Source organism: Eucyclogobius newberryi, unplaced genomic scaffold, assembly GCF_026437365.1.
Source record: "Eucyclogobius newberryi isolate DKJ021-1_F unplaced genomic scaffold, fEucNew1.0.hap1 SCAF_124, whole genome shotgun sequence".
NCBI classification, from domain to species: Eukaryota; Metazoa; Chordata; class Actinopteri; order Gobiiformes; family Gobiidae; genus Eucyclogobius; species Eucyclogobius newberryi.
In genome coordinates this window covers 128,202-143,419 of record NW_027315751.1, presented here as the reverse complement: position 1 = coordinate 143,419, position 15,218 = coordinate 128,202, and the positions used below count along the sequence as shown (strand labels likewise).

The following is a 15,218-nucleotide window of genomic DNA, read 5'->3' as shown; positions in this document are numbered from 1 at the left end:
TCGTCACATGTGGAGGAGTCAACTGACGTGGGCTTATTTAGTTTCCCACAAATATGCCCCAAAGTGCAGTTCTGCTCACTTCAATTATAGTACATTTAAGACACATACACAGTGGCTCTCTTTTGTCAGGTATAAATGCTGAAGAGTTCTAAGATTCTCACACAGGTCAGTCTAGGTTTGGCTGCATCCTGCTGCCCGCTCGGCCTCCAGTTGCTGGACCCTCTCTCAAAGTCTCCATGGCTTTGTTGATGTTTCACAGCTTCTTACACCAGGCCACAGTACTAATTACACCTTTATGCCAGATCCTTCCAGCATACCACAGTAACAGAGAGTTTACCCTTTTAAAATACAGGCAAGTCTGGCTGAATCAACTGTTCCTGTTCTGCTGACGTGGCCTCTACAGCTTTCGTCACATTTTGTGACAATTTACTTTTTTTTTCAAATCGTTTATTTTCCCCCGTTTCTTAAAAACAGCTTTTTAATATTTAGTTTCAGCTCTCGCTCTGATTGGTCAGAGCGGTCACATGGTACGCTTGGGTGGGAGAAGAGCACTACTGCCATGTTCAGTGGATTTAAAACTACCAGATGCAGTATAAGTATAAGTATAAGAGAGCACCAGAGAGGAGCTGTGGGCATGAAATAGAACTGCCACAGCAACTTGTATTTTTTCATTTTATTTTGTGCAGTAAACAAACTTAATAAATAATAAATAACAATATCTACAAAACAAACAAACAAAAAACAGTTTGTAATTTTGCAAACAAAATTAAATAAATGCAAACTTCTGAAAATAAAATCATATAACCCACAAATACACGTTTAGGTAAAATCATTGCACAAAAAAAAGTGAAGTGTCTTTGTAAATACTATTACTGTTGCTTTGCGTCGGTTAGACACAATTAGACAAACAGCCGCGATTCCCACATGTTTATTCAGCTAAAACAAGCCACTGTCCGCTCCGGTTCTAAAAGCACGCGTGAGAGGAGAAACCAAGCTTCCCACGCAGTACTGCTCAGTGGCCTATAGAGGCCGCTAAAAGACACTGACTTCCAGCGATGCTTCAACAAGCAGAAGTGAGGGGTAAACAGGCTTATTTGGATATTTGGCCTTGTTTGCCCTGACCACATGCCACTGGTTGATTGCATCTCCTTGTTAGGCGTCACATTTCTCATCACCTACCTTTGTAGCAGAGGAAGGGCAGTGTCTGGGCATAGCTCCCGTCTTTAGTGACTCTGATCCTCCAAGGTGCAGATGGAGCTGTTCACATCCAGAGGGCCCCCACTCATCCAGTGTGTGAACTCCAGACCACCTCCAGCCCGTGTTGGTGTCCCAACCGATCCAGGAGTTGTCTTCAATCATCCAAGTCACCAAATCCTTTTCTGCTTGACTTTTGATAAAGGCCAGGTCTGTGTTTTGTTCTGCTGTGCAATGGCAAAGGTATTGGAAATGCATTTTCACCAATAATCATATTTCCACAGGTGCTACTAGTATGAAGTGTTCAGAGTTTGCATATATCCATGATGAGATTGAATCATTTGTTTCCGGTGCCAAACAAAGAGACCCCCCCAAACCCAAAGAATGAACCAGGAAAGAGTTATTTTTAACGGTTTCTCTTTATTTACAAACTTCAAAAAAGGCTTTTAAAGTAAAACCGGAGACATCATCCGTTGACAACAGAAGAGCACACACATCTTTGATTCGTTCCCTACAGACAGCAGCAGCAGCTCGCCTCACACTTCGACAAAACTCGGCTTGTAGGTAAAATAAATAAATTCAAGTATCAATCCAAGGCTGCTGTAAAGGATAACGTACACGTTTTGATATGGAAAAGAAAGAACAGACACGGGACAAAGCACTTGCCGTCACATTGTAAGAAGTGGCTTTGTGTTCTGTGTCATTAACACATGCAACAGAACGACCTTTAAGACTCTATTGCTGCGATGAACACAAGCTGAAGACGTTCCAAGGCCAATGTTTTTGCCCATGCTGTGATGGAAATGATCTACATGTTAGTTAGGATGGTGTTGCCTTTTTAGCTTTGGAAGAGTTCTGGGCATTGACCGAAGAAAAATGGTGGACGACTTCGATCAATCACATTGCTACTGAGGATGTATGGACCTTTATGACAGTCCATACATTTATTTACATATTCATTGTCATATTATTTTTAATTTCATAAGGCAAATTAGCGTCCAAGCAGAGAATACTTACGGCTTCACTAATGCTGCACATTCTGCCCACTGGGATTTTAGCACAATCTTGTTAACAATTGGGTAATAGTCATTTGTACAATCTGTAAATACACTCAACCAGGGCCGGCCCCAGCACATTTGGTGCCCTCGGCGAGCTACTCCCCTGCCCCGGTATCGTGAAAAGGCCGTATTGCTGTTGATCAAGAAAAATCCTAATCCAACTCAAATCATGTCAATACAATAGCTTAAGATTGTCCAAAACAAGACAACATTTTTTATGAAAAGCAAATAAATCTGGAGAACACCCACAATTCCTCCCTGGCAGAATGCTAGCATGCTAACTATGCTGATTTCTAAACTGTGCTTTTGCAGTGATTGATTGGTCCAGATGAGAAACAAGTAACAACAAAAGGTAACAAAATGAACACAAATGCAAACATGACAACAATCGAACCCGACAAAATTGTACAAAAAATACAAAACAATAATGAATAAATACTAACTGTTATAAATAAAATCAATTTGGTAAATCCATAAAACTTGTAAAAAGAAGTACATTTAAAAAGCTGGTTATGAATCATGCGACGATGGAAGATGGAGCTACGTTTTTGGAAGATACTGCAATTTTGGATTTCTGTTGATTGAATTGTTTTTTTAAGAACTGTTGTGGAATTGACTTAAATTCTTATATATTATCATTCCAAAGAGTGGTACAAGTCAAAGCTGGACATGTGGAGAACAAAATACTGCTTCTTTATGAAATGTGTCTTTTGAAGGATTTCAACCATCACAAAACTGGTCAACATTCACCGCAGTTACAGGTACAATCTTGATAGATGATACTTTCAATAAAACGTAACCATGGAAACCCCTTCTTGTCATGCATATTCCACCTGCATTATCCCACTCTTTGGAAAACCCTTATTTTCCCAGTTTGAAACCTAAATGCTATTACAGTGTCTTTTATTCATACAGTGAAATATACGCACTGTAAAACCTTTCAATCTTTTGTGCTTAAAAATAAGAGAATAAGTTTGCTTCACGATGATGAAGACGTTACCGCACGAAATGAGATGAAATGAGATGAAAACAGAGTGGAAAGTATCTGACGCATTAGAAAGTCCAGCCTGATGGAGTCATTTTGGATCATTACCAAAGCCATAATTAGCAAACACTCAATACATTTTGTCGAGCTCATACTATGAATATGACCAAAATATGTCCAAACGTTACATCTTGAGATACAATATTAGTCCAAGAACCACTCCATCAAATCAAACTTTTCAAATCTACGATCTTTTTGTCACCGTGGAGTCCATTTTGTGGTTTCCTGTTTGCGAAGGCGTTTGCGCTCACGGTGCCATCGTCTCCGCTCATGATAAAGGCTTGACTGAGTCTTTTGCATGATTGTGTCCTGGAGGCTACAGTGAGACTGCCGGCGGTGAGACGTCTTCCTCTCACCGTTCACATTCAAACAGATGGAGGCAGTAAAAGGCATCTTCTGTTGGCAAAGTGGTTTTATGTGTTATTGTTCATATTTCAATGCCTCTACAAATTGAATTTTTTCCTCGTTTTCTGGCTTTTTTTTCTTTAGGCAATCGGTTCACATAAATATAGATGCAAAAAAACAAACAGATCTTTCCACTTCTGCCCTCAGACCAAGGTCATCATAGTTTAAACATGAATTTCTTTATCAGTTTATCATTTTATCTTTAAGCCAGTATTGGTACTAAAATAGAACGGCATCTGGGGTAATATCTTCAGGTCAAATTAATATGAAAGCTGAAAACTAATTACAATTATTGGTGTAGAAGCATTTAAAAAATAAATTCAAATTGGGCTATTTATTTTATTGAAATATTTTTTCATGGCTTAACCGGAGACGAAATAAGTTTGGAATTTGGAGGTAATTTGTATGATGCTACGTCAACATTTATGTGCAATACAACTATAGAAAAGGGAGAATCGTTTTAAGAAGTGAAAGTATCTGTCGATGCAACTACATAACCAGGAGAAAACAGATTTCAATGGTCTGAGGGAAGGTCAAGATTCAAAATAAGGCCTGGTTTGAAAAGGCATTTAGCGTTACATTCTCATTGCTAAAGTGTAAGGTTTTTCTGCGACTGGTTTAAAAATCAAGCCTCAAAAATGATCCCATTTTTTCTTTTTTCGAGGTTGTACAATTCCCATGTCCTGGCAGTGAATACATCCACTTCAATTCAAAATGCTTTTTCTCAGTAGCAAGAATCAACAACCGACGAGACATTTAGAACACGATGTTGCTACTAGCAGTTAATGCCAACTCTGTAAGCGGAAAAGGTCCTCAGCGAAGCAGAAACTAGCGCTTCTATGCAGTACAATTAGCGGCCTAACGGGGTCACTGCAGGCTTAATCCACAGCAGTTTACAAAGAGTCCAGTGATTTCGATGCGGAAGCCCACAGTCCAAAAAAAAAAAAAAAAAAGTTTGGAGATTCAAATTGTTACTATTAATTAACCGCTTTAGCACAGCAATGAGCATTTTTAGCTTCCCTAATGGCCTCGCAATGCCACCAGTATTTACCCCGGTGAAGAACGCAAGCAAACGTTCAAACACATCCTGTCCTTTAATCCTCTTTCACTTCGATCACGTCGTCGTCGTTATCGGAGCTGCTGGCGCTTCTGAGGTTAGTACCGTTGACGAGCACGGACTCGCGTTTGCTTGTTTCTGTGCTTGTGGGGAATTTAGAGAGAAAGCTGGCGCCAGCCGGGCCGGGCGTGGCAGTGGGCCCGAGCAAATCTCCGTTCAGCATCGATTTGGAGTAAAGACTGGCCAACGACTGCGTGTACGACATGGGGTAACTCGGAGGTAGCATCCCGGAGAAGCTAGCCACGTTCGGGCTAAGCATGTACGGAGGAATGCCGCTGGGATTGGGCGACACCGAAGTGGTGGCGGTCGAAATGGACTTTGTGGGAGTTGTTGTGGAGATATCCGGGTACAAATAGCCAGATTCGCCCAGTTGAGACGCTTGGAAATATGGCGAATTCATGTAGAGCGAATGGCTGAGAACGGCGGGGTTCAAGGCGATGTGCGGCAGGGGGTACGCGCTGTTGAACGGGTAGCTTTGCGAGGCTAACGCAGCGGGGGCCGAGGAGTGTGGCGGGCCCGCCTTGGGTTGCTTGCCGGGACGTTCTTCCGGCGCGGGAGAGGAGGACTTGCGCTTGGAGCCGACGCGCAAGTCTTGGGGAGCAGCGGACGAAGCGGAGGCAGAAGTAACGTCGGCCATATTGGGAAGGGCCGTGCCGTTGAGCTGAGGGGGTTGAGGTTTCTCTTCGGGGGCTCTGGTGTAGCGCTGGAGCTCGTCGATGATCTCGGGGCTATCCGGGGACATTGGGCGAGGCAGAGACGGCAGCTTCCTGTCAGGTGACGCGCTGCTGTTGCTTCTATTGGGAGAAAGGTCTTCGGGCTCAGGCTGAGAGTCTAGAGAGGAGTAAGTTTAAAACATGGTTAACTTCAAATCAGCTCAGCAATGCACTTTACAGCAGGCCGACTGAACTACAACATTGAAGTGGTTTAGGTAGGACTGTACCTTTGGGTGGTGTTGTTGCCTTTTCCTCCAGTGCTTTTGCTTTGTTTGCTGCTCTTATGGCAAAGATTCTTCCATCTGAGGTTCGAATGTAGGTCCCTGAGAGAACATAAGCTCAGTGAAGCATTTACAGTTTATTACATGTTTATTACACGCTCAAATGAACTGTTTACCTTTAGTTCCTCTGATGATGTGGATACTTTCTCCTGCTGCGATTCTGGCCTGAACATCTGTGGAGCTGGTGGTGCCTGGGATCACCATGTCTGAAGGAGAAACACAAACAGCGCTTACTGAATATACTGAAATTACATCCATCGTTTTTGAATTTTCTAACATATTATATTGTGAAATTGCCAATAAAAGTAAGACACATCTTTAAATGACATTATGATGAGGTGATTTCCACATTTGGATGATATTCATCTCATACCAGTCGTCGTGACGATCTTTTGCACGACCACCCCGGCCTTCTGCAGACAGTTGACAGGAAACCCTCCTAGTTTGGAGGCGGAGTCTGAGTTGGGGGTGGGGTCTGTGGCCAGGCGAGGCATCATGGGAACTGTAGCTGACTTGACCGGACGCACACTGGTCACAGGTTTGTCCTCAACACGAGCAGGAGGACGCCTGGGGAAACGAGAACGCATGATTGATTGAAAGATATTTTATATCTTATATAAAGATATAGATATTATATTACACTGAAATAACTGAAAGACATTTCATCTTTATGGTCAGAATCAAATAGTTGTGTACTGTCTGCATCTAATTATAAAGTGTTTTATTCTCAGGATGTTTATTAGCTTAACCATAGTTTTGACCAACATGATTTTATTTTAAAATTGCTTTGTTGTCAATTAGTTTGGCTTAATTTAATCATCTTTATTGGTTCTTATCAATGTACATTGCAAATCAAGAATAGAGTTAAACTGCGTCAAGTGGGAGACATATTGTTTCTACAAGACGCGCAGAGCGTTCACCCTTTACCTTTACCCCTTACCCATTACCCTTTACCTTTACCCCTTACCTTTAGCCCTTACCCTTTATAACCCTAACCGTTTAAAAAGGGGCGACACATCAGGTTTTTGAACAGCTTTTCCATGACTTTTCATGGACTTATAACAACAAATGTATTTATCAATATGAGCAATAAAAGCTCAAAATAAAAACTAAATGAATATTTAGTGCAGCACGATAACGATACAACATGATTCATGTCCATTATGTTGGACATTTTGCAAGGTCAAGCATAATGGACAATTCCAATCCTATATTTGCATTTTATCGCTGCAACAAAAGCCAGATTTAAATTTGAACCTTCAGCTGTACTTTTGTATTATTATTTATGGTTTAGTTTCATATTCTAAATCTAAATCTTCTCTTATAAAATAGTATTTAGATGTTCTTTTGTAAACAGTCATTGGCTGACCAGTTCCTCTGGCTGAACGCAGGGATGTTGGTGAGGCTCTGGTCACTGGCGGGATAGTAGTGGGCGTAGGAGGGCCGTGTGTACGGGACAGAGGCACGTTTCTCCTCCTCGTAGCCTTTCTTCGCCTCCCTCTTCTCTGCAGAGCTCAGCTTCAGCTCACGCCGATCCATCAGCAAAGACTCGTGAGCGAACGGTTGCTATAGAAGAAAAACAGGAGATACACGGTTACAGACTACATTCAATGACATTTTTAACAGCTCTTTTTACTACTGCCAAAAGTACATTTCAAAAAGTATCCGTTTATCGTGTCCATGGCAGGAGTTCTGAGGCCCAGAGGCTGTTCTGAGTCTCTGCTGGTCTTTGGTTTGATCTCCCGCTCTAACACATTCTCCCTTCACAGCAAAGACTTTAACAAAACTGTCCAACTGCTTTCACGGTGTGTAAGTCTTTACCTTGGTGATGAGGTGTGGGTAGAGGCACAGCGCCCTCTTGAGGACAGACTCCAGTCCCTTCCCGGGCAGCAGCTGGACCGCATCTGGTTCTTCATCCACAAAGTGAAGCAGAGACTCCACCTCCCTCCGAGTGAAGGTCAGGACTGGGTTCAGATCGTCCACTACACGGTCTGAGGGACAGAAGAGTGAAGGTTAGACACAGTAGGTCCTGCACAGAGACTCGTCCTGCACAGAGACTCGTCCTGCACAGAGAACAGAGACTCGTCCCGCACAGAGACTCGTCCCGCACAGAGACTCGTCCCGCACAGAGACTCGTCCCGCACAGAGAACAGAGACTCGTCCCGCACAGAGACTCGTCCCGCACAGAGACTCGTCCCGCACAGAGACTCGTCCCGCACAGAGACTCGTCCTGCACAGAGACTCGTCCTGCACAGAGACTCGTCCCGCACAGAGACTCGTCCTGCACAGAGACTCGTCCCGCACAGAGACTCGTCCCGCACAGAGACTCGTCCTGCACAGAGAACAGAGACTCGTCCTGCACAGAGACTCGTCCTGCACAGAGACTCGTCCTGCACAGAGACTCGTCCTGCACAGAGACTCGTCCCGCACAGAGAACAGAGACTCGTCCTGCACAGAGACTCGTCCTGCACAGAGACTCGTCCTGCACAGAGACTCGTCCTGCACAGAGACTCGTCCTGCACAGAGACTCGTCCTGCACAGAGACTCGTCCTGCACAGAGAACAGAGACTCGTCCCGCACAGAGACTCGTCCTGTCACCAGCACAAGGCGTCTTTATGTGACACATTTCAGGTTTCTGTGGCAAACTTCAAACATATTGGTGCTTATAACATTTTACTATGTTTTTTGTTGTTGTTGAAAGACCATTAAAACGTTTCTAACTTCAGAATATCACAAAATGTTTCGTCAAATGAAAAACACTCCGAAATAAGTAACCAGGTTTAAAGACATTTACAGTTGTTGTTTTTAACATTATTTATCTATTTATTTAATAGGAAATTATTACAGACTCTGAGCATTTTTAACTGAGACAAAATCCTGAATTTTGCTTGACAAAAATGTTCGCAAATTCTTTATTTTTGAAATTAAATTCAAATACAATTTTGAGGCTAGAAATGTCATTCCATTCAAATCCAAAACTACATGTCATTTTTACACAAAAAAATAAACATGGTTGCCAATTTTTGCATTTATGCCTCCAGAATTGTTAACATTCTGATGACAAAGCCTTTAAACGAGTCTAGACTGCCTAAGTAGTACATTATGATCAGAAAGAAGAAAAGTAAGTAGTAATAATAGTAAAGTCGTCATTAAGAAAAGTACAGACTCATCCCTCACCGGACATGCTCTGTTTGGAGATCTGCCGGTCGTAGATCTTCTTCTCCAGGGTGAAGTCACACACCAGCCTGTAGATGTGGCAGCGTTTATTCTGGCCGTAACGGTAAACTCGGCACACGGCTTGGGCGTCGTGGCACGGGTTCCACGAAGCGTCGAAAACCACCACGCGGTTGGCCCCGATCAGGTTCACCCCGAGGCAGCCGGCTCTGCAGGACACGTGGAGGGTCAGGACTGCGGGTTTGCTCATATGGAATGGTTACAAATGCGGACAAGTTTAAAACAGTTTTTACACAGTTGGATGGATAACATTTTGTATCAAAGACTGATCTGAACTTCCACGTGTACTTCTTGCCTTTATGTAAGTCACATTTTTAGAGCAGTACTTTTTAGTCTTAGTTCTCTTTCCACCACTGCTAGTACTCGATTCAGACCAAAAAGGTCGGGGACCACTGGTTTGGATTACAATTAAATGGCAAGCGATAAATAGGCCGGTCCGATACCGATACTGGAACCAATCTAGGAAAATGTATAGGATTGAGTATCGGTTCCAGGATATCAGTTCAAGTTTAGACTAATTTATCAGTATAAAAGGACACTGTACTGTTCCATAGTTAATTGAAGAATTTGGACAAATACTGTGATAAACTGAGTTTTAACAAATGTACTTTCAGTGGTGCTGTTCTACAGAACATAATTAAAGCAAAGTATCAATATCAGTATCGGGAAGGAAACATCTTTAATGAAGGGTAGAATAAAGTACATTTTGCAGACATTGGTGCATCGCGGGTATAGTTTTGATCGTTTCTTTAGTGCTGTGGTCACCTGGTGGAGAGGAGGAAGACCCACGCCGATGTGTTTGTTGGGTCATTGAACTGGTTTATGAGACGTTCTCTCTCTGACGCTGTCGTGCTGCCATCCAGTCCTGAAGAAGCAGGAATAAACCCAATGAACACTGCAGTTTCCAAAAAATGTCAGCAGGTGGCAGCACTCTTTGTTAGTCAATGGAGAATGAAGTGGAGGAAGCGCTTTAATCACCACTAATAATACTACTCACTGTAATAGTTGATGTTTCGGACCCAGTTCTGGTTGGGTTTGGTTGAATTTGGCGAAGGAGGAACCGGTTGCTTGGCCAAAAACTCTTCGATCACCGTCAGCGTGGACAGACTCTGACTGTGGGAGGAAAGAGAACACATCAGATATTGTGTTGCATTTACAGACAGTGCATTTTGAAGAATAATCCTAGTCCTACCTGAAAACCAGCATCTTGTCTCCCTTTCTCACGCTCCCTTCAATCAAATGAAACAACAAAACCATTTTAGCAGAATTCTCCAGGACACCGGGTTTATAGTCGTCCATAATTTCCTTTGCCTGGAAAAGCAGAACAAACAACAAGAAAAAAACAATCGTTAATCCAGACGTGTTTCTTGCAATCGTGGGGGTAAATTAAGGCACGCACCCATTCGTACGTGATGACCTGGTTGGCCTTCTCCTGCATCTGGGTCAGACTCAGTCCACCGATGGGGTTTGGCGTCTCCAGCGGTTTGGGCTTCTGATTGGCCGTCGCGTGGCAGCGGGAGGAAGTGATGTCATCCAGGTCCAGGTCCTGTTCGCTGGCCAGGTTTTCCTTCTGCAGAGCCTCGTACAACACGTCTGGGTGGTTCCAAATCTGAGAGACGAACAAACGCACTTTCCATTATTGTCCACCACATATAAACTAAATCTAATCTGGCTTTTGGAGGAATAATGTTAACCTTTATTTTGGGATGACTATTATTCATAAATATTTGACGGAGAATTGTATGTACTTAGGATGTAAAATGTAAAAACGAGAGATGGATACCTGTGGATTGTACTTATGGCTGCAGCAAATACAAGTAATAATGAAATGGAAGATACAATGTAACTGAAATAAAAACTTTTACTAAAACAAATGGAACCACTGCACACAGGGACATAGACCTACTTTAGATGACTTAGTCCTTTTGTTTTTGTCTCGTCACTCTCTGTGTCCTGTTCTGCTTGTTTAAATGTTACCATGTCTACAAAAGTGAACACTTGCAATCGATTTACTTGATGGACTAAGATTTGTTTGACTTGTCGTTTCACTTTATTGCTTGCAAATTGCTTTGTAGCGAGGATGCGAAAATGCCGTGTTATTCCTTTATTGGTTGATTTTCTTTTCTTAATCAAAGCTAAATTAACTTGACATAAGTTGAATTGTCTAGGTCAAGTACATGTTTCTATCTGGATAAAAAACAGTTAACACAATTAACATTCCAAGTTAGAGCAGAGCAATATATCAAAATTTAGATAATGTCATGATTTTTTTGTTTTTTGAAGCTATGCAAAGTTTTAGTATGTTGTTTATAGTCAAAAGTGTTACAAAAATACATGCCACATTTGTCCTGAACCTGAACTATCACGTGGTTTAACACATTTCTGCATTTTGTCTGAATATCGTAATCAGTATACTCAAAAATATACCCAATCTAAGCCGAGCCTGAGCTGCATGGGCCGAGCTGTAAAGAGTACCGTACCATTCCAGAATATAAGTCGCACCAGCCAAAAAATGCATAATAGAGATAAAACTACATATATAAGTCGCACTGGAGAATGAAATGCAGTTGCAAGTGTGAAAATCACACATAATATCCCATATAAGGCCGTTACCTTGCAGCAGACACAGAAGGCTTTGAGAGGGTTCAGACTGAGCCAGCCCGTGTTCCCCGCCTCTCGGAAGCGGTTCATGAACTCGGTGTAGAGCGCCCTCTGCAGGGGAGACAGGCGCACCAGGATCACGTGCTCCTCTTTGGATGGGAGCTGCTCTTTCAGGACGTCATGACCCCGGCTGTGGAAATGTACAAACAACAGAATTACTATTGCAATTTTTAATATGCAACCACTGCAGAATTATGGCAACCTCCAAACTGTACAAGATAATATCCACATGAGTTTGAATGGTTTGAATTCAGAATATGAATCTCGTTTTAAATAGTTCAGAATGATTTAGTTTAGATTTTTTATATTGAGCATTTCTTTTTGACTAATTTGAAATATCTCTAAAATATTATTCAAATGATTCTTATTGCTCATGGTCTCTCTGATATCTTTGAGATATGCACATCATTTAGATAAATTAGAGAATCAGATTTTGTTGTACTTGTGAACATAGTCAGACATCTGTACTGACCAAAAATCTAACAAAATAAAATATTCTAGGGGAAAAAACTCTAAACAGTATATATATTCTATGAATTCAAGTCATTTCCACTCTGTCAGATATTTTGCCATGATTACCATTAATATTGTTTAAAGGCCACACTAGGGTTGTAAAAAAATATAATGTTGTTTTTCAATGTTGAATTCAAACCTAGTATTTAAATTAGATACTCAAATATCAACACTGTAGAAGATTTGTTCATCTTTCCTGAATAGGGTTAGATTGGTCTGTATTGAGACTAATATGAGACCAAAAGGTAATATTTGAATATTTTAACTTTTTCTTTGCCTTTATCTTGCATCAAGCTTTTTCTGAAGTATTGAAATGGAGTTTTAAATGTTATAATCATGACAACAATAGACCTCGCTCACCGTTGAACGAATCCCTCCAGCAGACTGTGCAGCACGTGGCTCCTGTACCGCATGAGCTGCAGGTCCTGAGGAGTGCTGTCCACACACTGCCCGTTCAGAATGGGCCTCTCAAACATGTTACTGAACTCCTGACGCGTCCCTGAAGAAAAAACACACAAATATACAATGTAAATCCAACACAATGAAGCAATGACTCAAGGTTCTGCACAGTCAAAGTGAATTTGTTACCTAGAAAGTCCGGGCGTACGAAGTCTACCATGCACCAGTACTCGATGAGGTTGTTCTGCAGAGGGTACCCGGTGAGCACCACCCTCCTGCGGGTGCGGATGCTCTTCAGGGCCTGGGAGGTGCTGGCGTGGCAGTTCTTGATGCGGTGGCCCTCGTCACAGATCACCACATCAGGGCCGGGTCGAGATAAAGCCTTTTCTATCCCTGTGGACGGATGAATCAAGATGTTAACATTTTATTTTTGTATTGGCAACATCAACAACAACTTTATAAATGCGTTTCATATGCCAGGTAGTAGTGATCTCTACATTTTGGAATGAAAATATTGTACTGTAGGGGATTTTATGTATTGACCCCAAACTATACTTTTTATGAAACTCAAATACAATTTTAAGACTAGAAAATTGTATTTTTCCATCCTTTGAAAAGAAAAAGCGAACAAACTGATATTATTATTTTTTGTACTAAAGACTTAAAATTGTTAGTATTTTAGTCTGATGTCAGTTCATATTTTACTTTTGAATTGTTAATGGGTTAGGGTATCTAACCCCTGACAAAGCTACAAAGTGTTTTTTGCTGTTCACACTAAATTGTGCACGTATTGCTTTCCGTTCCCATTGCAAATGAAAAACTTGTAAAAAGCAAAAGGTATGGATGTTAGAAAATGCTGTGCGAGTGGATGTGGTCAAACTGTGAGGGTCAGGAGACAGGATTTCAACAGGGTCAGGAGCATGAAGATGAGGGCAGATGAGACAGAGAAGAGAGTGAAGACTTTTAGAGGAGCATCCAGTGTCGCAGAACCTTTTTGCACTATTTTACACGTATACGTGGTTGGTCTGTAACAAAATTGCGCTGCGTCAGGATAAAAGCCGCTCGTACCTTTGAGCAGCTCCTGTTGTCTGTCCTCCTCGTCCACATCCACCACTGACCCAGAGTTGGTTGGGTTCTTCTTGTTCTTTTTCTTGCGTCCGGCCACAAAGCTCTTCTTGAGCGAGAGCAGGCGGTACATCTCGTAGCCCATCAGTAACACGCCGCCGTCCCGGTACCAGTCCTGCACCACCTTCGCCCGGCTCGTGGTGTTCCTGAAAGTTCAACGTCAAATCAGGAAAATGCATCTGTAACTTACGCTTACATTGGTCTACATTTCTATCGCTCTACTGAGGATTTGTGAGGGAGTTTTAAAAGGCAAGTATTATACATTATTTGTATTGTTATTGACCTTTAAACAAGCTCATGTTTTAGAAGGTAAAAACAAATACAAAATCCGTCAGGGTCCATCTACTGGCAGCAAAGGGGATTACAAAAGGGAGATAAACAAATGCTAGCTTTCCCCTGACATGCTAATGCAGACAGGCAATTATCATGAACGCACAATTTGACTCCATAAGTGTAGCGATGATTTATGGACTTAAAAATAACGCAGGAGATCTCGCTATAATGTCACAAAACCAAGTGTTTTACTGAGGCTCAGAGGGAGAAGACTTAGTAAACACTGAGAATCCATGGAAACAGGTGGTCTACTAGAGAATGTACATACTGCACCAGACTATACGATTATGATTTGTATATGATTCATTTATTAATTTAAATATGTCATCTTCTTACATAATATCAGTGTGCCTTGAGGGATTGCCACCTGTGCCATTAAAAAATAAATCCAAGTGAAGAAAACTGTACTTTAAACATTAACTGATGAACTCAGTGCCACTGGCAACTAAGAAATCCATCATAAACGATAAAGAAATTGTAAATACTGTCATAAGGTAGGAAGTTCAGACTGCCATTGCAACACCTGTGTGACGACTGAATGACATTTATGACAATTTCATGTACTATAATTAGTCACAGCCGCAAATTAAAATTCCAACCTACTCGCACAAAAAAACAGGAATGATAAAGAAAGACAATTTTTTAACCATCCCATTATAGTGTGAACATATCAGGTTCTAGAGAAGACGGGTGGCATTATGTAAGACGGGTGAGAGACGCAACTAGAATAATGTTACTGGGTCAAGTCTCTTAAAGGGACAGTGCACTTTTCCCTGCATGCTTTATGAAATACAAAACACTCAGCCATAGGGTTCATTTAGACCTAGCTTAGTTAAAAAAGCTCATGAAAGTTGATTTTACATGTTTTTCCTATATATTAATTTAAAGTATTTATTGTAACATTTATATTTAGCTGAAGGGGAGCGCAGCGTGATTAAGTACTGACTTGTGTTCGTCGTTGAGTATATGGACTCTGAAAGCGCGTGGAGTGAGGAGTTTGTGGTCGGCGTCGGGCGGGAGAGCTTCAGGCGCCGGGACCCACATGTTGAACTCGTGAAGCCAGTTCTGCAGAGTGTTCACCTGCACAGGAAGAATGTCTGGATTTGAAATATGAACGTGTGGTTATAGTATTTTCACAGG

The 15,218-nt window shown here is 41.8% G+C and overlaps 1 protein-coding gene across 2 annotated transcripts in view; it reads right to left on the bottom strand.

The window, feature by feature from the left end:
- Positions 1-1,594: 1,594 nt before the first annotated feature.
- Positions 1,595-15,218, bottom strand: part of LOC140357106 (helicase ARIP4-like) — a 67,597-nt gene continuing 53,973 nt past the window's right edge. For both annotated transcript variants that reach the window (XM_072442024.1, XM_072442025.1), the window contains 16 exons: positions 15,025-15,158; positions 13,689-13,891; positions 12,810-13,013; positions 12,582-12,720; positions 11,661-11,838; positions 10,447-10,656; positions 10,240-10,358; positions 10,045-10,160; positions 9,813-9,912; positions 8,991-9,196; positions 7,635-7,804; positions 7,183-7,379; positions 6,187-6,380; positions 5,930-6,019; positions 5,760-5,855; positions 1,595-5,650 (listed from right to left, as the gene is read on the bottom strand). In XM_072442024.1, coding sequence (XP_072298125.1) covers positions 4,797-5,650; positions 5,760-5,855; positions 5,930-6,019; positions 6,187-6,380; positions 7,183-7,379; positions 7,635-7,804; positions 8,991-9,196; positions 9,813-9,912; positions 10,045-10,160; positions 10,240-10,358; positions 10,447-10,656; positions 11,661-11,838; positions 12,582-12,720; positions 12,810-13,013; positions 13,689-13,891; positions 15,025-15,158 — 3,210 coding nt within the window. In that variant the 3' untranslated portion in view covers positions 1,595-4,796. The remainder of the gene's footprint in view (positions 5,651-5,759; positions 5,856-5,929; positions 6,020-6,186; positions 6,381-7,182; positions 7,380-7,634; positions 7,805-8,990; positions 9,197-9,812; positions 9,913-10,044; positions 10,161-10,239; positions 10,359-10,446; positions 10,657-11,660; positions 11,839-12,581; positions 12,721-12,809; positions 13,014-13,688; positions 13,892-15,024; positions 15,159-15,218) is intronic.